Source organism: Acartia tonsa, chromosome 2 (genome assembly GCF_053477335.1).
Source record: "Acartia tonsa isolate MP-2025a chromosome 2, ASM5347733v1, whole genome shotgun sequence".
Taxonomy (NCBI): Eukaryota; Metazoa; Arthropoda; class Copepoda; order Calanoida; family Acartiidae; genus Acartia; species Acartia tonsa.
Window position 1 is genome coordinate 890,527 of NC_137261.1, and position 27,026 is coordinate 917,552.

General features: G+C 29.9%; 1 protein-coding gene across 1 annotated transcript in view; it reads right to left on the reverse strand.

Moving 5' to 3' along the window:
* Window positions 1-27,026, reverse strand: part of para (sodium voltage-gated channel paralytic) — a 311,186-nt gene that overhangs the window by 122,052 nt on the left and 162,108 nt on the right. Inside the window, exons 12-20 of the mRNA XM_080152120.1 lie at window positions 23,020-23,126; window positions 21,211-21,424; window positions 16,439-16,524; window positions 13,207-13,407; window positions 11,995-12,012; window positions 8,557-8,631; window positions 8,253-8,357; window positions 8,082-8,138; window positions 7,220-7,303 (exon numbers count right to left, since the gene is read on the reverse strand). Coding sequence (XP_080008246.1) covers window positions 7,220-7,303; window positions 8,082-8,138; window positions 8,253-8,357; window positions 8,557-8,631; window positions 11,995-12,012; window positions 13,207-13,407; window positions 16,439-16,524; window positions 21,211-21,424; window positions 23,020-23,126 — 947 coding nt within the window. The remainder of the gene's footprint in view (window positions 1-7,219; window positions 7,304-8,081; window positions 8,139-8,252; window positions 8,358-8,556; window positions 8,632-11,994; window positions 12,013-13,206; window positions 13,408-16,438; window positions 16,525-21,210; window positions 21,425-23,019; window positions 23,127-27,026) is intronic.

The window sequence follows — 27,026 nt, forward strand, 5'->3', positions numbered from 1 at the left end:
AAATCTGAACAATCTCTCTCCCACCCTCCCTCTCTCTCTCTCTCTCTCTCCATCTCTCTCTCTCCATTTCTTTTGGTATCTGGCCGTCTTTATGTCTCTGCCCTGTCCACTAAAAGATGTTACAGGATTTATGAAGATGCTTAGATCTTGGTTTTTCAGGTAAAAACAAGTTTAACCATTTTTATCTTTTCTCCCTCTTCCTGTCCTCACAACTTTTTATGCCTAGTAAACCATCACTGCCGCAAAATGCCTCATACTTCCAAGAAAAATATAAGGGATCTAAAGGGATAAGACAAAGGGTGATAAATTGATGTATATACCCAATGATGATACACAAAATGATCCCTGATGTAGATCACAACCAACCAATTAGAGTTAAATTAAAGTCCCCAAAGTTAAGCCAGCGAATAGGAAAACATTTATATAAAACTTTGGGGACAAGGGTAACAAACAGCCCAATGTCCTCTTCCTCCCTGACTTTTTATGCCGAGTAAACCATCACTACCGCAAAATGCCTCATACTTCCAAAAAGACTTAACAGAAAAATTTCAGGGATCTAAATGGATAAGACAAAGGGTGATAAAGGTCTGATCTTGTATAGAAATGGAAAATGTTTATAATATTAAAAAAACAATATGTAATATGTAGGAATAGAAATAGGAGAGAAGAACTATAGTGTGAACACCTTTTTCGTAAATCTGACAAAGGAACTCCTCCAGCTGACAAAAAACTTTAAAATTTTTCAAGTATATAATTTCTAGAAAGCTAACTTTATATTAAGGAATTCAACAATTCATAGCTAACTTATTAAAGGATTTGTAATATGCTTTACACTATACTAGAAAATAAATTTTAACACGATATAATTTACGTGAGAAAAGCCTTATCTTAAGAAATGCGACTATTTACAGCTGACTCTTTATATGAACAAAATGAAAAAAATATGCCCTTTCCCTTTCCCATATGTGTACAGTGTATACACAGTACAACGCTAGGTCCTGTTGAAAACGTAACGAACGTACTGTTGTATTGCTATTTGTTGTTATTTTATTTTTATATAATTTATTTCGAGGTAAACATGAAACAAACTATGAATTTATGTATTTTAAATGTTTATAATAGATACGAATTACGAATTAAAGATTATAAATCATGTACATTTGAAGTCCAAAATATTATTTTTTTGTTTTAATAGAAACTCAAGAAAAAAATATTATTTTATTAACTTAAATTCATAAAGGGATTTTTATTATTTTACAATGATTGCAATAGATGAAGCATATTTATTTTTAATGCACAGATAAAACATAGATGTGAAACAACAATATGAAGGCAGTACTTCATGTGATGGACTTGATTCGAGTAAAAGTTGAAAGAACAGCTCTAATTAACTCTAATAAAAATCTAGAAAACTTCAGTTTAATTCAACCAATGAGATTTCATGTATGCTCCGATGCGATTCATTTATTGGCTCAATCAGACATTCCCTCTCTTTCTTAGTACCTTTATTTATGCAGGAAAGGAAGGGGGAGGGGTGCATTCATTGGTAGATTCAAGTAGTTTTACCAAAAAATTGTCTTGTGAAGGGCATGTTTCCAGCTAAATTTCTTACTCAAATTTTACACAATAGAAATTTTGTCCATATAGTACAGAAAATAGTAGAGAACTAGTGAGAGATAAAAAGATGAGAAAGGCAGGATGGTAGCAGGAATCTAAAGGGATGAGACAATAGCCGAAAAATTGGTGTACATCACTAAAGATTATATTCAAAATTACGCCTTTCGTAGATTACAATTATTTAGTGACTGAAACGTATAGACACAAAGCGTATTTAACCAACCAATCAAAAAGTTCAGTAAAAGCCCCAAAATTGTTGATCCAGCGAATAAGTAAACTTTATTATAAAAGTTATGAGCCAAGTGTGATAAACTACCCAATGTCCCCAACCTTTCTGGGATGGTAGGCTAATTCAGAGCCTGATTTTATACAGTATATACTATTTTTAAATATTGACTTAAGTTTTAAAAATATTTTTGAAATGTTTATTTGTAAGATTATACAAAACAAAGAATTTTTCCAGACAAAATATATAAATTCCTCTTCTAGAATCATTGTTTTAAAGGCATAGCTTTTGCATAATTAGGGTCGGCCCGTCTGTTCGTGTCAGATAGCTCTTATCGTTAATTTAGGCTTGTTAGAATTGTGCTATAGATTTTAAACTTGGCATGGTGATTCCTGTAGTAGTTAGGTAAGTTTTTGGAAGTGTATCAACTCTATAATCGTTTAACATAATGATTTTTTATCTTATCAACAACAAATATTTATGCTATAAGCGAAGTATCTTTATGACCAAGGCCTAAAAATGTAAGTATGTCCTTAATCAGTATTTAGTTTTGCAACAAATTTACTTATACTTTTGTTTAGTCTTATTTATACTTTGCTTATGCAGTTCTGACATTCTATTCAGTATGTTTGCTTGTCCTACCATTTCAGAGCTTCGCTTTTATGGATGTTGTCATCCTTGTTACTTTTAAAACTTGCAAACATTGTCGGTCTATTGAGTCATGGAAGGCAGTTAGTTACATAAGCAAAAAGATAAATTGATCTTCTGCAAAGAAAGGAATCAAAGAAATCTGGGAAGTAAGATTTTGTCATTTTAATCCCCGATTCAATTTAAACACTTAAAGTGGTTCAAATCTTAATATGTTCATCTTAACTATCAAAAGCGAAGCTCTTTAAGTTTTTTTTTTATGGTTTATAATTCTTCAAAAATGTAATAAGTTATAAGTAAAAGAAGAAAAATATTTTTGACCCTATTTCTTATATAAAATCACACTATGAATTATAAACTTATGATTCAGTTTCAGTTATTTACTAAACTTTTTTCTTTGCTTTTATCACTAATATCAGTATATAAAAACGCATCATTTAAAAGAAACTTGATTATTTGAACTTGAAATTTCAAGCTTAAAATGGACAACTACTATATAAATAAAATTATGAGTCATTTGTAATAGAGCCTTTAGTTTGAGGCAGTAAGTATATAATAGATTGATACATATGTCTATTATCTGTTCATTCATGCATATAAGAAGTATCTAGTTTCAGGCAGATATCCATGAATGGAGTGCATACAAATAAGCATAATGTTGGTCAAAATAAAAAGGATGATACACAACCATAAATAAACTTAACAATTAAATTAAATTTAAAAAGTTGGAACCCAGGGATCCACTGGGATAAGACAATGGGTGATAAATTGATGTAAATCCCCAATAATGATACACACATAATTCCCCCCTTTTAAAATTATAATTAGTGGATGAAACGTTTGGAGACTCAAATAAATGATCAAACAATCAAATTCAATAATATTCCCCAAGGTTGTTAAGCTTATGAATATTAAAACGTTATTAACTTTGGAGACTAGGGTTAACAAATGAGTATGGCAGGTGTCCTTTTACAATAACACCAATGCAAATCTAACAAATTTGGAAAGCATAACATTTCCAATCCAATTATTTTTACTTTATAAAATCTAAAATATATTCCTAAATTTTGAGAAGATATTGTTGATATAAATTTGGTTGTTTTTAAAGACAATTAATAGGTATATAATCCTAATTAGGCCTACTTGACACACTTACATTATACAAAGCTTTGCTGACAAATATTGATAAGATGTACATACATAGGTAGATTTGGGATAAAATAAGAAAATCTTTATGATTCCTTTATAATAAACTAGCGGCTACGCCCCCTAGAAGCTTCTAGGGGCACTTAAGGTAGGAGGGGGAAAAGTAGACCTCATCTTATTTTAAATTTGAATTTCAAAAGAATACAAAAAATATTTTTTGGGGGGAAGGGAGGTGAAGACACCCTCAACAAAAATAGTTTAAAAACTTCCCAGGACCTATAAGAAGCTTCAATGTATAGGAGAACAATATCGGTTCAGCGGTTAGCGAGATCCTTCGGGACAGACAAAAAATGCTTACTACTTTATATAATAGGATAACAGGCTAAAGGCCTGTAGGGGCAAGTAAAATGGAGTTAGTTATCTTTTTTTGCAATTTCTCTTTGGAGGCCAGTGGTATCCTCCCCAAAATTATATATAAACCTTCCCAGGACCTATGAGAAGCTATTATGTAAAGTATATTAGTTAAGTTCCTTCAGTACATACAGATAGAGATCCTGTTACTTTAGTATAAGCATTGCGGTTGTAAGTCTTAAAGTATAGCTGTTAAGAATAATTCAAAAGGTATGAGCACCATTATTAGTTCAATCAAATTCTTGATAACTTTTTTTTCAATGAAAAATATAATTCTTTTAAATTATAAATAATGGGATAGATAGATAAAAAGATATATTAAAAGTTTAAATCAGGTTTAATTAGTATCTAAATTCAGTTCAAATTCCAAGAAAGTGGCAGCAAAGGCTCTCTCTAAAGATCTTTTTATCCCTACCTTAATTATTTTCTATGTAAAGAAGATGTAATAGTTATAAGAAACAATAACTATATATGTTTCTAACATTACTTATTACATAGGTCTTTTGTTAATGATACAATATATGCAAGAAAATATACATAATAATATATATACTATCCCTATTGTCTCTGCATATAATAATGTCCAAACAATAACCTAATCATTTTTCAGAGAAGAATTTATTTGATATATATATCTGTAAAGTATATCTTAAAACTTGATTAAAAAGGTGAGAAATTTACAAACAGATACAGACAAAAATCTAAAGAATCAAGGGTTTATCAGTTACACCATTAAAAACAATTCAATGAGAGTTTCTATTAATTCATATCATCCCATTTTTTTTTATTATTTGCTGAATTGTAGATCCTCTTTTATAGATGAATGTAACTAGATTAACTATATAGTATACATATACAATACACATATTGTATGATGAAATATAAGACATATTCTTTTTATTCATATTATTCTTATTTTATACTTAGTCATAAGATCTTTTTTTATTTTGTTGTATATTCATAGTAACTGTTCTCATTATAAAAATGATAAATAGCAAATTTTGAAATAGATTTTAATCATTCAATTGAAAACTAACAAAAGTATTTACTTGTATGGATAAATAGATGGAAAAATAATGGAAATAATTATATCAAATTTTCACAAGAGCTTTTCTCTTATTTCTAGCCCCTGCGGAGGGCACTAACCCTGCGGGGCCAATTACCTAACCCTGCGGGGCAATAACCTAACCCAATATACACTAACCTAACCTAAAATAACCCATAAAAAGCCATTATAAAAATACGACAAATCGCTACTTATGGGGCGATGTTACAAAAGGGACTATTCCCCTTTTCTTATCTCATATTTATTTTTTGAAGCCAAATAATTATCTTTCTGTGATTAAATACTAGAATCTTTAATCTAATGGAATTCCAAAACAAAAGAATAGAAAATAAGGTAAATATGTATCCTTCTGTAATATCTTGTAGTAAATAGTAAATATCTAGAATAAAGTAAATATGTATCCTCCTGTAATATCTTGTAGTAAATAGTAAATATCTGGAATGTTGTAGACAATTATCTGTCTTCCAAGTGACACTCAGGCTAATTATACAGATTCAAGTCTACTCACAATTTCTTAACAAACTATATTTCTCCCCCCATATTTTTAAAATAGTTAAAAAATTATAAATATTGATGCAAAAAAATTAAAAACAGATAATTCCACAAAGGTTGCTTATACATAAGTTTAGTAATAATTAATGTAAATTTTTTTTTACAAAAATTAGGGTATAGTCCATTTCATTGCAACGCCTCTTAAGGGGCGTTTCGTCACAGCTCATACCAATAACGAAATTAATTCGGAAGAAAATCACGAAACCTATACGTGTTTTTCAGCTGTCGTTGGGGGGCAACACATCGTAAAATTGACGACCTCTCCATTTGCCCCCCAAATATTTTTTTAGATTTATTTTGCTTGTTGGTTATACCTTATTCCTGGTTTCGTCATATTTTCACAGTAGCTTTTACCCTATATCTAACCCTGCAAGGACAATCACCTAACCCAACTTAACCTAACCTAACATAAAATAACCTTTCAAAAGCTATTGTGAAAATACGACAAAACGCCCCTTAAGACGCATTGCCACGGAAGGGACTATACCCAAAAATTAATAAATTAACTAAATGAAAGCCTATATTTGATGTTACAGCATAAGATTATTTAAAATCTTACCAAGTTATATTCATATTAGAAAATATAAACAAAGTTATAAATTATGGTTTGAATAACCAGGATCTCTGTGTTGACCAATGGGAAACTGAATCAATAGTTTCTTAGACCTATATCCTGCTGCTTTTTCTGTCTTGGAATCAAAGGAGAAGGAAGGGAAAAAGAAAATATATGTTTATAAAATGTCAAACATTTAGAATAAAATTAATTTTATTTTTAACGTAGAAAAAAAGGATTAAGGTAATTGAAAATATACAAAAGGCTTTAAATCTATATTTAAAATTTAACATAAATTTAAAAAAGGTCTTTTGTAGTATTTTCTTAACACCCAGGCAGGTCAAGGTTAGAAGAAGATTGAAAGCATCAGATAATAGATGGAATATATCATGGGCCAGATTTCTGTCTGTCTGTCTAGATATCTATAGTTCTATTTTAATATTTCATCAGCTACTTATATGTCTTTTGGGGTATCAGCCTATATATCTAATATGCTTTTTTTGTAATTCAAACATTATTTTCAATAATCACCAAATAAGTATAATTTTTGTTTAAACTGTACTGTGTGTATAAAACTGAGGGTTATTTAGCTCTACTATTTAGTTGTGTGTTAATCTTGTTAATTTGTTAGGTGTTAATTCAAACCTACTTTTACTTATACTTGTTAGAACAGCCAATATCAAATTCAGTAAAATTTTTTATTTTTTACATAGAAAATACAAATTTTTTAATAATTAACAAATTTAGCAAAATGTTTTCAAAAAAGATTTTGATACTTTTTATGCTGCAATTGAGTAACACCAATTAGTTTCATTACATTTAGCATAGCATTAGAGTATAATATCTATATATATTTTGTACTGTATGTGTTAATTACAATAGAAATGTGAGTTATACATTTAAACTTACTACAAAGTGTTCTTTAGTACATCTTATATTGCTTATTATTGCATTAATAACTATAATTGTTATTGTAGTAAATTAACTATCTCTCACTTACCTTTCCATGTAAACTATCAACAAAGGATGGTGCAAATTCAGATCTCAAGCTCATGGCATCTTTATTTTCTATCTCCAAGGCATTCTAGAAAGAAAGATACAAAGTGTTTCAAGAGAAATGCGTTTTTTAAAAACTTAATTATGCATAGAAAATAAAACACTCATATAAAATGCTTTATAGATTTGGAAAACCTGTTCTGGGACATTTATGTTTTAAATATTTAAAATGATTTTTTCGACAAATTATGACTTAAAAACCGGTTTTTCTAAAGGCCATATTTTTGAAGATTTACAGAATTAAAGGTTGTGGAAAAATGTGCACATCTTTAAAATTTAAATTGCGCGGCCTGTATTAATAGTAGAAAAATGTTATGAATGCCGCAAAAAGCATCATAAGCTTTAGTTTTAGGATGTATAAGAACAATTCCTGTGCTACGTATAGTTTAGGAGCTACGTGGTAAAATGTTCCAACTTACTTAAAACTTACTTCTCACATTTTTCAACGTAGCTCCTAACAGTATGCATAACGTTTTTCTACTATCAATACAAGCAGCGTAATTTGAAATTTAAATTAAAAATGTGCGAATTTTTTTCTCAACCTTTAATTCTGTAAATCTTCAAAGATAAGGCATTGGGAAAATCTGGTTTTTAAGGCATAATTTGTCGAAAAAATCATTTTTAATTATTTGAAACATAAATGTCCCAGAATAAGTTTTCAAATATATAAAGCAATTTATATAACTGTTTTATTTTCCATGCCTGATTAAGTTTTTAAAAAACGCAGATAAACAAAATACAGATATTACAATAATATAGTTTTTCTTACAAGTGTATTTTAAATTCCCAATAATAATTATTATTACCTTAGATTGGTCTATGTAGAGCTGATAACTCAAACCAGACAAATCAGAAACAGACTTCTAAACAAAAAATCTTATCAAATGCTGTTTTAAAGAAAACTTTAAATAATTTATCTAACTATATATAATTCTTTTTGTTAAACTTATGATATGTTTGCTACCCTTCCAATCTACCTTTAATCTCTCTTTGGTAGGAGATTTGGTGATGATACCATCCTCTCTGTCAAGATCTAAATCAGCTTCATCTTCCTCTAAAACTTGTTCTAGGTGTTCCTCATCCTGATTCAAATCAAACACATGTATAAAAGTAAGGAACTCTGAATCTCTTTGAAATCTTTCAATAAAAGATATTTATCATAGTTTTGTTTTTTGAAGGTTAAGTTGAAATTTCCACTAATGCATTCAACACTACTAGTTTAAAAAATTTATAAAAATAAAAGAAATCTTCCAAAATAATTATGTGAAATATGTGCTTTGCCTCATCAAAATTGTCATCATCATCATCGTAATCATCATCATCTCCATCATCATACATAGCAGCTTCCTCTGCCTCCTATATATATATATATTATTAGCAACATCATAAATATTAGTTTCAACAATTAAATTGTATAGTAATGAAGACAAACCAAATATTACAGCTACATTTGAAATGGAGAAAGATAGAGAATTTCTCAAAAGGGGAAAAAATATTAAGTAAAATTTGTTTAGAAAAATATGATTTGTAGTTTTTGACAGATTGACACTCACATTTGAACAAATATAAAAGGTACCTAAGTAAAAATATGAATTTTGAAAAAAAGGGGAGGGAAGGTGCATTCATACAATACATTATTGTTTTAGAATTAAATAATAATATCTATAGAGGCAAAAAAGAAAAGGGAGAAGGTTGGAACATTAATTAACTACAATATACAAGTTTTCTTTACACCTGAAAATTAGAAAATAGTTTTTATTAAAGTGATTAATTTTCATTTTTTGGAAACATTTGAATAACTGTATTAATAAACTTATTCATTCGTCTTTCTATCTATTTAAGTTTAGGTAGATAAACTATATGCTTCTTGGTGAAAAATCCTACAGTTGTAAAAATATCTTTATCATAATAATAACATTTAAATAAAACAAACACATTTAGATAGAAGCTACTAATGATTTAAATATGTAGATGAATTCAAATTCTAAATCTTTTTATCTACTTCATGCATAGGATATGGAGATTAAGCATACAAAATAAATGAATCTACACAATTTTTTTGTTCATGGTGTATTAAATGTTCTACTTCATTTACATTTAAAATTAGCATATTTGCAATTTTACCTTAACAAAAGTTGTAAGTATATTATATGTTATAAAAGCTTAAAATGATAAATGAAACATAAAGCTTGTAAATGTGGGCATGTGAGTGTGATACATTTGTACTCTAAAGCATCAACTAATTTAGGTGAGTACTTAACTAATTTTAGCTTCAATTCAATTTACTGGAACTCAACTCAAAAATCAATTCCTTGACTTCTATATATTTCTAAAGTACATTCACTATAGATTGTAAATTTAAGCTATGATTTTGTCAATTTTTTCCATGTTCTAAAAAAATCAGTACACTCTCTCAACAGAGCTATCATTGTAAGAAAGAATTGCTTTTCTATAAATTTTATCTTTATGAGACCATATTAAGAGCTAAAGATTTAAAAACTATTATCACTTAAAATATTTTATGTTTAGTGTATATACATTATATTGTGTGTGTAATACAATTTGTTATTGGTGCATTTTTCTGTTATAAACAGAGAATCTTAAAAAGTTTTCTAGTTGTAAAATAAATTTGTTACACTTGTTTAGGTAGGTAATATATGCTTTTAACCTACATACTTTCTATAGAATCAGGCTCAGAATTGCATCTACTGCTGGCCTCAATTTCAGACAATGACACTTTGCATATCTCAAAGTCAGAAGTTTATGATATAAATACAGCATTTTATTAAATTAAATAACTTTAAGCTGAAATGACAACATTTATCCCCATAAAATTGTTGTCATTTCTTTTTTTTTATTTTGATAAAAAGGGTTAACAGAAGAGATATTATATACCTTTTTTTTAACACAAAATTCAGACAATAACTAAATGCATCCATCTCCTCCAAACTTTGTGCCAGAAATATGCACAATTTGTAAAAGAAAGTACACCAATATCATACATGTGCACATATATCTATATCAGCATACCAAGAGTCTTGTTTGAAAATTGCCAGAAGATCTAACTTCAAGAATATAAGTTTTAAATCCTGTTTTATGTGATTACAAGCAAAATTTTCCAGGAAAGTGCATTGGATTTTCTTTTTTGTTAGAAGGAAGGAAAAGTTGTTCAAGTTTATGTCTTTGTAGAGAATTGGAATAAGGTAGAGTATCAACTAGAATTATAGCAATCATTCCACTAGTTAGAGGGATATATGTAGCTTCGTATGAGGACAATTAAAAGAAAATATTGACTTATAATTTCTATCTTTGGATAAATTAAATATCAAGGTTAAAAATATCTTATACATAACCAATGTTTTGAGGTAAAAAATTACTTGACTCTTTTCTGATAGTGATTCAATGTCATGCAGATTCTATGTCTAATTATTTTTATTGTTTACATGCATGTGAGCTTGGAAATGAGTTTGAATTAACTATAAAGATAAACAAAAAAAGGTAAACATAAGAAAGAATTGCAGATTTGTTTGATTTAAAGTTTTCCTGCTTTAAAGATTACAGAAATGTAATGTTTACTGTTTACCTAATGAATTATTAACTAAATCAAAATAACTGCATTTTTCAAAAGGTTTTTTGTTTTGTTTGCCATAATTTTTTTTTCTTTAATTAAAAAGTATCATTATTTTTTTTTAATGTGTAGTATAATGCATATTATATATATTTTTAGAAAATAAAACAAAAGACTCATCAAGTATAGTAATCATCAGATCAATTCTCTTATCCAAGAAATATATTAATCATATGTTGTGTCTTCAATAAGTCTTTTTTATATTATTGTCAAAGAATACATTACTATATGTCTGTGGTTTATTTTTTTTGTGAATATTGAATAAATATTTTTTGCATAACCTAATTCATTCAACAAACCTTTTTTAAAATAAAGATTTTTTTAAAAATAAACAGCTATGACATGCATTTTACTATTTTAAGCTTGAGTGTTTTGCTTAGTCAATAAATGCTGTTTGTATCTAACTATAAAGTAAAAGATCAAAATATTATATAATAATTGATTCTAAAATCTATAAATTAACATTTGATCCTTTAACTTATCTAATATCCAGTAACTACTTAGTGTAAAATTATACATATATAAGGAATTAATATATTCATACAGATATAAAAACAGACGGACAAATAATATGTACATATAGATAACTTTTTTTTATACAAATTATATATTTAAGTAATATATGAAATGTATAACCTAGGGTACATTAATTATAATAAAGAATATTAGGAATTACAAAATTAAAAGAAAGATTGAAATAAGGAAAAAATATTGTAACTAATCTACAATGTACACTTTTAAATTCTCTGTATTTCAGATTTTTTTCTTTACAATTTCAAAATTTTGTTAAAAAAGGAATAGAACAAAACTAAACTACAAAAGAGTAAAAACTTATATATAGATATTGAAAAAGTTTATATTTAAAACCATTATCATTGCTAATTATTTAGGGATAATCAATCATATAAAATCTTCACTTTAAAAGTTATTCCAATATATGAAACTTTTATCAACTTTTTCATTCTTATAATAACAATTTTATAGATACACCATATCAAAAATAGAATGAAGGAAAACAAAATTTCTATAAATTGGAATGTATTTCTTACAGTGTTGCACAACCAATAATATCTGAATTACTGAGTACTCACCCTCTCTTCTGCTTCTCTCTAAAATAATCAAGCAAAATGTTTAAAAATCAAAAGACAAATATGATTTATAACAAGTATTTTTTAAAAATAAAATATAAGTACATACATCCAGAAACAGAAACTTGAATTTTGAATCAATTGACAATCAAAGATTTGTCTTTGTCGTGATATCATTGAATGATATCATTTTCAACTTGAGGAAAACTTGGAGTAGCTTAATTTCCACTAGTTACTCTGATTTCAATCTCTGTTTCTGTAAATACAAAACTTGGTATTGAGTATAATAATATTGATATTTCTATTATGTTTTCTATACATTAATGTGTGTAGCTGCTGTTTTTGCACATACTGTGTTTACTAAGATATATAAGTTTTCCGGAATTTTAAAGTTAGGGGGAGATTTGAAATCTGCATCAAATTTTAAGGATTTTTTATAAAATTCGTTTTTTGTATAATTCTTTATCTAAAAGCGGAAATGCATTTTAAGTTAATTAATTTTGACCAATAGGATAGGTGGATTTTAAACTACCTGTGTTCTAATTGGTTGAATGATGTACGCCATCCAATCAAAGCGCAGATTTTTTAAATCCACCAATCACAGATGCCAAAATTAATTAACTTAAATTGCATTTCCGCTTTTAGATAAAGAATTATAGAAAAAACGAATTTTATAAAAAATCCTCAAAATTTGATGCAGATTTCAAATCTACACCCTACATTACAATTCCAGAAAACTTATATCTCTTAGTGTTTATGTCAACATAACATAAAATTGGGGTTCAACAAACTTAGTGTTTTTTTTTGTTTTGCATTCATACAGTACACTTGTCCTACAGTTAGAATATTTATTCATATATTGATTTGTGTAATACTAAATTATTGATTTTCAAAATTTTTAATTTGTTTAAAATAATAATCAAATTTTTAAAAGACTAACTATAACCTAAAACCAAATGGTAGTTAGACTAAATTGAATATATTTTTGTCTTTATATTTATGACTTGAAAAAAAAAATTAAATTATCAATTGAATTTTATATTCAGTTTTATATATATGGCTGAAGCCAATAAATGTTAAGCAATATACTGTTAATTTGATTTAATCCTGTATTGAAAATGTGTAAGTAATTCCTAATTAAAAAATCTAATTGTTTGTCTTAATGATGAAAATATTACATATTTTTTAAGAATTTGCTTGAATTTTAAATCCTACCCTCATGGCTTCTTCCTCTAGTAGAGCAGCCTCCTCCTCCTCCTCTGCTTTCTTCTGTAGCTCATCATAGCTCATGGCAACAATGGCCAGGATCAAGTTGACCAGGTAGAAGGAGCCCAGAAAGATGATGACAAGAAAGAAGATGATGTGCCAGGGACCAGCTGTCCGCAACACCATCTGGTACAGGTCTTCCCAGTAGTCCTAGGTTATAAATTAAAAGTCAATAGGACAAGGAATAAATATATATATTTTCAGATGTGAGAACTACTTGGATCTCCCTGTTTGGGACTTTTTTCATCTGCCAGTAGCTTACTTTCTGCTCTGTGTTAATATTCCTGATTACATTGGTTGATTTTCAAGACCAAATTAAAAGTCAGCACAGGGTCCTTGGGAAAAGGACACACAGTTATTCAACACCTTCCCTCTCTAGTGTTTTACTCAAATGAATAAATAGTGATCTGATTTATTGATAAACTAGCGGCTACGGCCCTAGAAGACTCTAGGTGTGAGGGGAAAATTCGACCCCTATATTATAATATTTGGTCAATTTTCATAGGGAGGGTGGAGATTCCCTCCCCCCAAAAAGTTCCAAACCTTCCCTAGATCTATGAGTAGCTTCACTTTAAGGAGAACCATATCGGTTCAGCAGTTAGCGAAAAAAGCTTACTACTTTATATAACACTAGCGGCTTCGCCCCTAGCCTCTAGGGGCTTGCCCCAAGAGGTGGTAAAAAAAAATTGGGCGAAATACGTAAAAGGACCAAGAAAATCCCCTACAAAAAAAAAGGACCAAGGAAATCCCCTACAAAAAAAATGGTGGGGGGATTTTTTGTTTTTGGTGGGGTTGGGGGTGTCCCACCCCCCAAGAAAATAGCCTAAAACCACCACAGGACCAGTAGGTATATTCCCTGAAGAGTAGAATCCGATCGGTTCAGTAGTTACCGAGATCTTAAGGGACGGACGGACGGACAGACAGACAGACGGACAGACATCGTTCCACTTTGTATTATAGAAGACAATATAGATAGTTTGGTGTATCAAACAAGTAAATATATGAAACATATATTTAAACTAGCTGTACATATCCCAAGCATATCAATTTCTAAATGGATATTTTATTATCTTAATCATATTATCCTGATATTTAGAACTGTGAGTTCCTGAAGCCCACTGGATGCACTGCCATTAATTAGTGCAAGAAACTTTGCCAACCAACTTTCTATAACTCCACATCCACCCCACTATTGAATAAATTCTTAGACATGGAATTTTGAGAAACAAAAATAGGTTAAGTTTTCTAATGTGCTATGAATAGACATTTTTCACTAATAATATAATTAGAAAAAACTTTAATTATAAAAACATTTTTCTTTTTTCCTGTAAAAACTATGAATTTCCAATAGTAATCCCTATTTTAATCTCGCCTACAAATATTGTGTGCATAGGAGTTTAGTGAACTAATAGAATCTGATTTTTACAACTTAAAATCAGAATTTGAAAGCATCAAAAATTAAATCATAGTAAAAATTAAAATAAAAAATAACTTACTAACCAACATAAACTACGATTTGTGACTGAAGTATATAGAAATATAGAATAAGAAAAATGATATATATAAAATTATGAAGGAGTTGCCTAAATAAAATAATATCAATAAGAACATTAGGATCTTTCATTGGACATAATTTATTTGAGGCTGTGTACTAATGTAGCCCTAATTTTCTACGTATATTCGTATCTTTAAGTTTTTATGTCTGTCAAATCTTAAATATATTTTTTTAAATCACTGATCTTTAAAAGCATCCATAATTTACCTAACCTACTAAAATATGAATTGCATATAGTTTAATGAACCAAAGGCCAGAGATCTAAAGGGATAAGACAATGAAAGATAAATTGATTTACGTTCCCATTGATGACACACACAATTACCCCTTTTGTAGATTACAATTAGTGGTTGAAACGTTTGGACATTCATAACAATAGTCCCCAAAGTTATTGAGACAACAAATATGAAAACATTATTATAAGAATTTGGGGACAAGTGAAATAAAAATTCCAATGTACCTTCCCTCACTGACTAAAGGCCTGTGTGAAGTATTTCCTGTTCCAATTATTCTCATCAATGTTTGCTTTTAGGCTTAGGGACTATTTACGATACAGTTATCTATCTATTATACAAGTAGTTCAATATTCAAGTATTCAATTCATGTCTATCTATAATACAAAGTAGAACGATGTCTGTCTGTCCGTCTGTCTGCCTGTCTGTCCCTTAAGATCTCGGTAACCACTGAACCGATCGGATTCTACTCTTCAGGGTATATACTTATTGGTCCTAGAGGCTAGGGGCGAAGCCGCTAGTCTTTCTATATAGCTTTATTCATATAAAAGTAACAGGACGTCTGTCTGTATAAGGCAGGAGCTCGCTTACTACTGACCCGATATGGTTCTCCTTTACATTGAAATTTGCTATAGGTCTATGTCTATTTAGGAGGAAGCAATAACCTTAAGAAAAAATTGCTCAGCCCCAATTTGTTTTCTTTTACTTTTGAAGCTAAAATTAAAAGCAGATGGCTGACTCCCAGATCCCTCCGATATAACTGTCTAACTATATAATTTTGGATCTACTGCAGTTCACGGTAAAATATTGCTGGTAACGAATATTGCTAAAAATCTATGAATTTTAAAGGCTGCTAGCTGCCAAACGGCTGAACGTACAGATCATGCCCACACACTGTTTTAAGCGGCATAAGAAGGCCTACAAATAATCTGGAATAGCCATAAATCAATAATGCATAATTATATCGCAGTGCAGAGAAATGCGCGAAAAAGGCCTATTTTACGCGTTTTTTCTTCAGTGAAGCTTACCCTGTGCATCATTGGATCTTGGCTATTCCAGATTATTTGTAGGCTTTCTTATGCCGCTTAAAATGGTGTGCGGGTATGGTCTGTATGTTCAGCTGTTTGACAGCTAGCAGCCTTTAAAATTCATAGATTTTTGGCAATATTCGTTACCAGCAATATTTTACCGTGAACTGCAATAGATCCATAATTTTTATTTGGATATCTATGACAATTTCACTGTCTATCAAGCACAAGGACGTCCAAAAATTTTACCCCCTCAATAAAAAAGCTTGGACGCCCCTGATCATGCACTATCTATCTTTCCAATTTGCAAGGTATCTAACTATCTATCTAACCATTTTGATCGGTATCTAAATATCTTTGTTTACCTGGGTCATAAGTCTGAAGGCACAAAGAAATGACCATCCGAAGGTATCAAAACTGGTAAAGTCATTATCAGGATTCTCACCAAACCCTGAATAAAAAAATGTTAGAATTATCCTATCGACTTCAAACTTTTTACGGTGATTCCTGTAGTAGTTAGGTACGATAAAGCAACTCTATAATCTTTAACAGAATGTCAGTACATCTATTTGAAACATGTTGATTTATAACAACACATTTTTTATATGATATAATTATCCGATTGATCTGATTTTTTGGAATTCTGATTCCTAGAACAACAAATTACAATGTTATAAGTGAAGCATCTCTATAATATTAATCAAGTCCTAAAAATAACATTTATATTTTGATTTTTCAGTTCTAATACTCTACAAGTGTTAATGTTCGTTTGTCCTACCGTTTCAGTTCATCACTTGTTTAAAAGCTAAATCAGAATTTATTCTTTTACAATACAGAAAAAGCAAAAGACAAATGAAAAGAAATTATTCTCCCATTTGTTAGCCGCTCTGGTCGGGCTGGGAAATGTAATTGAGAACAAATTGACCGAAATAATACACACACAAACAAATACAAAGAGAAAAGAAAAATGCTGGTAAAGTCTGTTAAATGGTCATCATAACATGGCTAAGGTATATATGTATCTTCTAATTATTTAAAACTAGCGAATGCGCCCCCATCATCTTGGGGCTCTTGATTCGAAGGGGTGTTGAAGAGCAGAAAAATAGCCGAAACCATACCCGTAATAATATTTGAAAATAAATAGCTTAAATCCATCTCAGGACCTATAAGAAGCTTTCCTGTAAAGGAGAACCATGTAGGTGCAGACATAGAGAAAAGTTTCTTCTGATTGAACACATGGCTGCTAATGATATCTGATATTGCCGCATCAAAATAGTTTTTTGTAATTATGTCTATTTGTAATCTTCAAATTTTATTGAAAATACTGTAAATGCTGTTGTTGTTGTCAGTATTATAAGATAATTGTAACTTAAGATTGATATGATGCATGAAACATGTTTATCAAATAATCTGTGTTATTCATTTTGTGTGGACTATAAACTACATTCTTAATCTTTATCACTTTTAACATTTATAAATCTATCTCAACCATAAAAAAATAGTAACTACTGCTGCTTCAAAACGAAATATATTTTAAAGAAAAAAATCTTCATTATCAATCGCATCTCTTAGTGAAGTGAATCAAGCAAATTAAGCTTTGTCAGTTTGATTAACAACTTATGTGGTTATCACTTCATCTATACGTCAATCTATCTACCTACCTATCTATCTGTGTTTCATCTATCATATATGTATTTATCTATCTAGAAACAGGTCTACTTATCTATCTTAGAATGTAATGAAGTAGCAACACCGTATGTAAAGTTAGTTTGTGGAAGGAGATAATTGAGTTAAAGTTTCCAGTTTCAGAACCGACAAACAGACAGGGAGATAAAGTCTTAATAACAATACTTATAATGTCTTTCTGTCTGTACGGAAGGATCTCGCTAACAGCTGAACCGATATGGTTATCTATTACAGGGTAGCTTCTCATATCGCCTATAGCTTTTATGGGGAAGGGTACAACCACCCTCTCAAAAGAAATCATCATAAATCCCCCAAAAATATAAAACACCGCCTAGCGGATTTTTTTGTAAACTGCTGATCTTATCATAGATTGAAAACATTTTATGTGCCCCTAGAGGCCTATAGAGGCGTAACCGCTAGTTTATAGAATAAAATAATTTTAGTTAAAGTCTAACTATAAGATTATTCTAAAATAATTAAATTTTAAATATTTCATGTACTGTTTTTAGGACACACATCATTCATCTTCATCTATAAGTAGACCATGCTTAGCTTGCATAGTAAAATAAGTAGATAAATATAGGGTTAGAAACATAGATTCTAGTTAGGTAAGGGACAGAACAAAATTCTCTAAATGGTATCAAATCAAATCAAAATACTAAAAGATTAATTATGATTAAAGCTGCAAGATATTCACCAAGACTTAACTGCTGAAAGACTGCCACAAGTATTTACCAAATTTGAATATTATGTTTTTAGACAGTATTTTAACAAATATGATAGCACTTTTGTTTCGACTTTTATACATTTATATTCTGATTATTCAGTTCTGACACTCTACAAATGTTTATATTTGTCTGTCCTTCAATTTCAGAGCTTCTTTTTTATGGATGTTCTCATATTTGTTTCTTCTATAAAGAGATTTTAACTATGAAAATGGGTGTTTCTATTGTAAAATTTTATAATTAGTTCTTGGCAACCTAACTTTATGCCCAAATCATGCTTAGAATTTCTTTAACATTGAAATGAGCAGTGAAAAAAACTTTTAAAATTTTCATCTACCTAAATTGTCATTTTAAGATGCCAACAACATTTTTGGGGAACTTTCGTAGCAACGCCCCTTAAGGTGCGATTCGTCGTATTTTTAAAAAATTGCTTTTGATAGGTTAGGTTAGGTTATATTGGATTGGGTGATTGCCCCCACAAGATTAGGCAATTGGCTCCGCAGGGTTTGAGCCTCCCGCAGGGGCTAGAAATAGGAGAAAATCTACTGTGAAAAATACGAAGAATCGCCCCTTCATTGCCACGAAAGGGACTATATTCCATTTTTGTTAATGAAGGTGAAGGTCTATCTAAACTCCTAGTCCAAACTGATTAAACACTTGCACTCAACACATTATAAATGTTCAAACATAACGAATAATAACAAATAGCAGATTTAGATTTTAAACAATTAAAACCTATTTTGCTCTATCTTTAAGACTTTCTGGTAACGATTATAGAGTTTTCTAATTTATACCTAACTGTTATAGGAATCATCAAAATAATCTAGGTATTTAGTATGTATAATGCCTATTTCAAAATATTAAACTGAAAGGTAATGCCACCACTAAGTAATGCATTAACTGTGTGCTCAAGTAAATTAATAGATAAATACATTAAAACAAGGATGAAAACATCCATAAAATCGAAGCTCTGAAACGGAAGGTCAAACAAAAATTAACACTTGGAAAGTGTCAGAACTGAAAAAGCAGAATATAAATGCATGATACTGTTTAATGACAAGCTTACATTTTGAGGACTTGATTTTAAATGATGTTATTTTTTTATTAGTCTTTTAATAGATTTTGATTTTATTTATTATAAATTCTAATACTAATTTAGGTTAAATGATACAGTTTAATGAATTGTAATGTTTGCTTGAAGAAAGTTTATTAAAATAATTTTTCATCTAACATCAAGAAGATAAAGGTTATGTAAGCATGTCTTTTCAATTTCAACGTAGAATATTAACATCTAGGTCATTTAATAACCTTCATAAGGGAATGTCAAGATGTTAATTAATAGCAGTTTGAACTAAACAAAACGTTTGATAATCTATCTATCTATCTATCTATCTATCTATCTATCTATCTATCTATTTATCTATCTATCTATCTATCTATCTATCTATCTATCTATCTATCTATCTATCTATCTATCTATCTATCTATCTATCTATCTATCTATCTATCTATCTATCTATCTATCTATCTATCTATCTATCTATCTATCTATCTATCTATCTATCTATCTATCTATCTATCTATCTATCTATCTATCTATCTATCTATCTATCTATCTATCTATCTATCTATCTATCTATCTATCTATCTATCTATCTATCTATCTATCTATCTATCTATCTATCTATCTATCTATCTATCTATCTATCTATCTATCTATCTATCTATCTATCTATCTATCTATCTATCTATCTATCTATCTATCTATCTATCTATCTATCTATTTATCTATCTATCTATCTATCTATCTATCTATCTATCTATCTATCTATCTATCTATCTATCTATCTATCTATCTATCTATCTATCTATCTATCTATCTATCTATCTATCTATCTATCTATCTATCTATCTATCTATCTATCTATCTATCTATCTATCTATCTATCTATCTATCTATCTATCTATCTATCTATCTATCTATCTATCTATCTATCTATCTATCTATCTATCTATCTATCTATCTATCTATCTATCTATCTATCTATCTATCTATCTATCTATCTATCTATCTATCTATCTATCTATCTATCTATCTATCTTTCTTTCTTTATTTCTATCTATCTATCTATCTATCTATCTATCTATCTATCTATCTATCTATCTATCTATCTATCTATCTATCTATCTATCTATCTATCTATCTATCTATCTATCTATCTATCTATCTATCTATCTATCTATCTATCTATCTATCTATCTATCTATCTATCTATCTATCTATCTATCTATCTATCTATCTATCTATCTATCTATCTATCTATCTATCTATCTATCTATCTATCTATCTATCTATCTATCTATCTATCTATCTATCTATCTATCTATCTATCTATCTATCTATCTATCTATCTATCTATCTATCTATCTATCTATCTATCTATCTATCTATCTATCTATCTATCTATCTATCTATCTATCTATCTATCTATCTATCTATCTATCTATCTATCTATCTATCTATCTATCTATCTATCTATCTATCTATCTATCTATCTATCTATCTATCTATCTATCTATCTATCTTTCTATCTATCTATCTATCTATCTATCTATCTAACTATCTACCTATCTATCTATCTAACTATCTATCTATCTATCTATCTATCTATCTATCTATCTATCTATCTATCTATCTACCTATCTATCTATCTATCCGGGCATACCTTCCAGGCAGGTGTAACCCTCCGGGCACTCCCCTGCCCCGCTCATATTTCCGCACAGCAAATAATTCTTGGCCTCGTCCTTCTTGTACCAGTTGGTCTTGTTGTTCATGAACGCGTACCAGGACTCGTCGGTCAACTCTCCCCAGTGGTGCGACGTGTTGTCGATCTCGGGATAGTTGCGGATACATTTGTGCGACAAGAAACCCATATACACCTAGATAACGTAATGGTTATTTATCGCATCGTATTATAGACAACTTTCCGCGAATATTAAAATGAAAACATGTAAGACTAAGACCAGTTTTGTTAGCCCGAAGGCCCTGGCAAACAAAATTGATATGATTTCTATGATTTTTTTTCATATTTGTGGAAAATTGTCTGTAATATATATCTAAACATGATTTTTTAGTATGGCTTTGAACCGGTTCTAATTCACAGGTTATTAATCGGTTTCGAAGCCAAACTAGAATAGAGTTAATTTTTTTTCTTTTGCTTAACTGCAAATAATCTGCTATATTCTTTTGAACAGAACACAAAGTAATTATTTATCCTCATTTATCATCAATAAGACATAAATTATTATTATATACTATAAATACGTTGTCTATAATTTGTATATGATTTTAGTTTTTGAAATTGTACATATCATTTTATTATTTACTAGCGGCTTCGCCCCTAGCCTCTAGGGGCTTCGTCCTATGAAGTAATGGGAAGTCAACCCTCCTATATAGAAATATTCAAAAAAATTATTCTTTGTTAAATTACTCTGTGGTAAAATTAAACCCAGGTTGTGCGTTTTGTGCACTAAAATTTCATTTCGTACAAATTAAACCCAGGTTGTTTGCTGGATACACAAAAATTTCAATTCTATAAATTAAACCTAGGTTGTTCGCATACACAAAAATTACAATTTGTAAAAAAATATTTAAAATTTTTTTTTTTGGGGGGGGGGGAGGAGGGGGGGGGGGTTTTGGGGACTTCGCCCCATGGTGCAGTGGGGTTCCCCCACCCCAGTTACTGGTTTTTGTTTACAAATGTAAAAAAAAATAAAAATTTTGGAAGTTGGGATTTTTTTATTTTGGGGGGGATGAAGTGTCCTACCCCCCAAGAAAATAGCTTAAAACCACCAAAGGACCAGTAGGTATATTCCCAGAAGGGTAGAGCCCAATTTGTTCAGCAGTTACTAAGATTTTACAAAAAATGTAAAAAAAAATTTTTTGGGGGGTGGGTTTTTTTAGTTTTTGGGGGGGTTGGCGGTGTCTCACCCCCCAAGAAAATAGCTTAAAACCACCACAGGACCAATAGGTATATACCCTGAAGAGTAGAATCCGATCGGTTCAGTAGTTACCGAGATCTTAAGGGACAGACAGACGGACAGACGGACAGACAGACAGACGGACAGACATCAAGCTACTTTGTATTATAGATAGTCATTTTGTTTAAAACTGTAAGTAATTTGCAGTGTACTATTTGATTATGTTTTGATTTTGATATTTTGAGTACTATTGACATTATTCAAACCAATTTTAATCAAGACATTGGCTGGTTAAACAAAGAATCTATGGGTCCTACGACAAACGCAGGAGTCTTAAACGTCGGAGTGGACACTTAACCTAACCTAACCTATTTTAGACCATCTTATAGGTTTTTGAATAGCCTAACCCCTGCGGGGGGCTTATTTGTTCATTAATATCTTAACCTAACCTAATCTGTATAGAAATACTTAATAAAATTAATATTTAACACTACTGCGTTTGTCCACTCCGACGTTTGGGACTCCTGCGTTTGTCCTGGAACCAATCAATGTACCTGAAGCCCCAATAGGGCAAACACAGAGAGAGCAAATAGAGTGAGAACAATGACGTCACGAAGGTTCTTCACTGATTCTATCACAGCACCGACAATTGTCTTCAGACCTAGAATAGATAGATAGTTAATTGTGATTATAGATAGATAGTTAGACAAATATAAAGATAGATAGATAGGCATGATTTTAAAAGGATAGTTGTCTGAGAAGCTTTTTATAGTGCCTATACAAATGACGTCATACTGGCCTTCCATTGGTTAATTAAAATGTAGACTGGCCTGTCATTGTTAATTTAGTAAATATATTGGCCTATTATTGGTAATTTGTATTATATGACGTCATTTTTAAAGGCACTATAAACAGCTTAGACAGGTGTAAGAAAGATAGACGGTTAAAAATAATTTTTTTTTAAAATTTCAAGTAAAAAAAGTAAGATATTTTTTCCCCACTGAAAATTGGCATGTTTAAGATATATAAAGAAACTATATACCCATATATTATGTTTTTAATATATAGAAAATAGGTAGGTAAACATATATACATATATAAAAATAATAGCTTGGTCAGCAGAATAAGTGTCCCAACAATTCTACCAGTCCAACAAACATACAAATTAGTAAAAAAAAATAATATTCTCTGAAATTAAAGATATCATTAAATATGTTCTTCTATCCAGTTTGTTTTTAGTAAACTTTCTGTGTATCTATCAATTTTAATTTATAGTATGCTTATTGAAATATAAGTTAATCAACATTCAACATTCTTATCAGTCAAAAATTATAGACTCTTTTAGTATTACAGGTAGAGCATTTTCATTTAAATTTTTTTTATTTTAAAGCAATATTTATATTTTTCTATGCTGTTTTATCTCTACATTCATCCACACATTTCTACATCTACAACCAATAAAAGAACATTAAAAAAAGATACCTTCTTTCAACATGAACAGATTTAGGTACCAACAATATAACATCATAATAAACCCCTTAGGTATTTTAATTGTAGGAAAAGTCCAATTATATTAGACTTACTTATTTCTAAAGTTACAAAAGCTTCTTTGTATGTGATTATAAAAAAGGAATTTCAAATAAATATAATCTTATATAGATGTCAAAAATTGCTTAGAAGTTTTAAAACTGTTTAATAACTCTTTAGCCTCTTTGGTACAAATTTCAGATTTATTTAAAAATTGTACCATCTCTTGCTTAAAGCCATAATAAGTTAGTGGGTACTTCTTTTATCGGTTGTCTCTATAGCCCTTCTTGTACAAAATACCTATCAATGGTAGTACTAAAGATTAGGGTGTCCAAAATAATGAAACATTTTAGGATTAGGGTGTCCTAAAAATACTGCTTGACTATCAAGTAAAGAAAAACATTAGATTACAAAGAAATCTATATTTTTACAGGTGCTCTAAGTTCACTGAAGTTTTTACAAATATTACACCCTCTATCAACAAGAAGACATAATGAAGACACAGATAGATAGATAAGTTGAAAAGAAACAAAAATAAAAAAAGTTCTAAATCTATTAAAGTTTATCTATTCTATCTGTCTATCTACATTCTACATACCTATATTATAGCCCTAATGTTCTGAAAATAGAAGGTAGCAAACCATTAAACTAAATCTAGTCAAAACCATTTTCTGTTTTTGCTGAGCTTAGGCACAAGAAGTAAAGCATAGGTTTCTACCATAGTATGTCTTACTTAGTATTTGTGCTACTGCAGTTTGGTCTTAACAGGCATTTAGGGATAGGCAATTAAAATCTTTCCCCTTTTAAATCTAATTCTAGTTGACTTTGTGATTTCTTACTTTGGTGTTACAGTTGATAATTATAATTTTTTATTATATGTATTTACTCATGCTAAAGTTAAATAAATGTTATGTTATTTCAAAATTAGAATCTTTCTTAGCCTATTTTTCTAAAAATATAGGTATGATATATTAGTTAACATCAAATATGATCAATAGATATGTTACATATATTTATAAAAATGTCACAAATAATGATGAAACTTATAAAAATGTTGAAATGAAATCTGAAAAATTTGAAAAAAAAAGATTTAAATGTTACTTATTAATAGATAAGTTTCTATAAAGTTTTGGCCTTATTTGTATTTACTCTCAGGTAAGATTTTGAAGTAGGTCTTTTTAATTTAAGGATGCTGGTTTCGAGGAATAGGGGGAGGGAGGGGGGGGGGGTGTAAGTATGAAATTAGCCCAAAATGGGCGGTTGATTGCATTGTTTGCAGTGCTACTTCTGATAAAACAAATCAGAATGGTAAACAACAATTAAATGAAATATTTATGCTATTTTTTTTAAGGAAAGATTCATTTATGTTTTATGACTTTATCTCAGTAACCATTTACCTAACCAAATTTTGTTCTAGTTATTTTTGTAACTATTTGTGTTTATCTGTAAATTTCTATTTCCCCAAGCATATTGCAGACATACTACAAGAGTTTTTGTCCTGTTGTATATTTGGGTCTGATATAGGTATCAATCTTAATATATCCATCTTTATATAGCAATACAGTTTTTGCTTTTGTAACACGCAACATTTTTTTTATTTAATTTGTGTTTTCTTACATATTGTAATAGATAGATAATATGAAAACATGTAAGTATTTCTATTTTTAAACTTCTATGTAGGACTATTTATTTATGATTTTTATTTTATTTCTTTTTATCTAATTTATTTATCTATCTACTAGCTAGATCTAATATAGGTAGATGATTTAGTTTTGTATCTTGTCCTGTTCACATGTTTTCAAGTGATTAGATTTGGACAAGGGTGATTCAAAAAAATATATAAATCTCTAACAAATTAAAGTTATAGCTGTATAATGGGACCAAAAAAGATCCCTAACAAACCACCTCAAGTGACTCAAGTAAAATTGGACCCAGTCACTAGTGCATTTTTAAGTGAGTTAAAAGTTGATGTAAATAAATTGACATTAAATGAAAATTCTGTTAAAAGTGTTTTAAACACCCTAATTAAAACTATCGGTCAACTTAAAAATGAAATTACCCAGCTTAAAGAGTCAGGAAGTGAGAGTTCAAGCGACGAGGAAGAGTGGGAAGTAAAGGGTGGAAAGGGGAAGAATGGTACAAACTTGCCCAGAGGAGGGGGAGGAGATAACAACAGATGGAAAGGAAATGGTGTTCCCACCAACATACAGGCACAGGTCAGATATAACAGCGATCACATTGACCAGAACCAACAAAGAGCAATGAAAGGTACTTTATTATTTGCCTCACCAGAAAATGCAGCCAAGAACCTTAAGTCTATTCTAAAAGAGCCAGAAGAAATTGGAGAAGAACTATACACCCAGCAAATATGCGACACTATAGAGAAGTATTATGGTGTTCATATTGACCCAGCTCTGGATATTGAAGCATGCCACCCTACATCCAAAGGTTGTGGTATTATAAGGTTTAATAATCGAAGGATGGGCTCAGCATATGCTAAACTATGTTCGGCGATTTTGAAAGGGCCCAAGCCATCACAGCCCAGGAAAGAGGAGGAGATTGTAAGTCAACCTGGGGCGATGGAGGGGAACGAGATGGAGGGAGGAGCGATGGAGGGGAAGGCATCAGTGCAAGGAGCCCAGAAAGAGGAGGTGAGAAAGGTAAAACGACCTAACTTTTGGTTAACTTTCCAACTCACAAAAAGGCGTTCAGATTTAATCAGAAAACTAAAGGAGCTTAAAAGGGATGGAAAGATAAACCATTTTACTTCTAATGAAAATGGTGTTATCAGTGTCACTTTGAGCAAAGGAGCGGCTCCTAAACGGCTTACTTTGGATTACAAAAATGACAACTCTAAAACTTACTATGTGGGTGAGTTACTCCAACTTGTCTCCTGTAAAATATGATAAACAATCCGAAAGTGAATCAAACTAGAATATAATGGTGTAAAAATGGGATGAATATTTTATTTTTGAAAAACCCGAATTTAAAACTAATCTCTATCTGTTATCACTTAATATTTATTTTACTATGT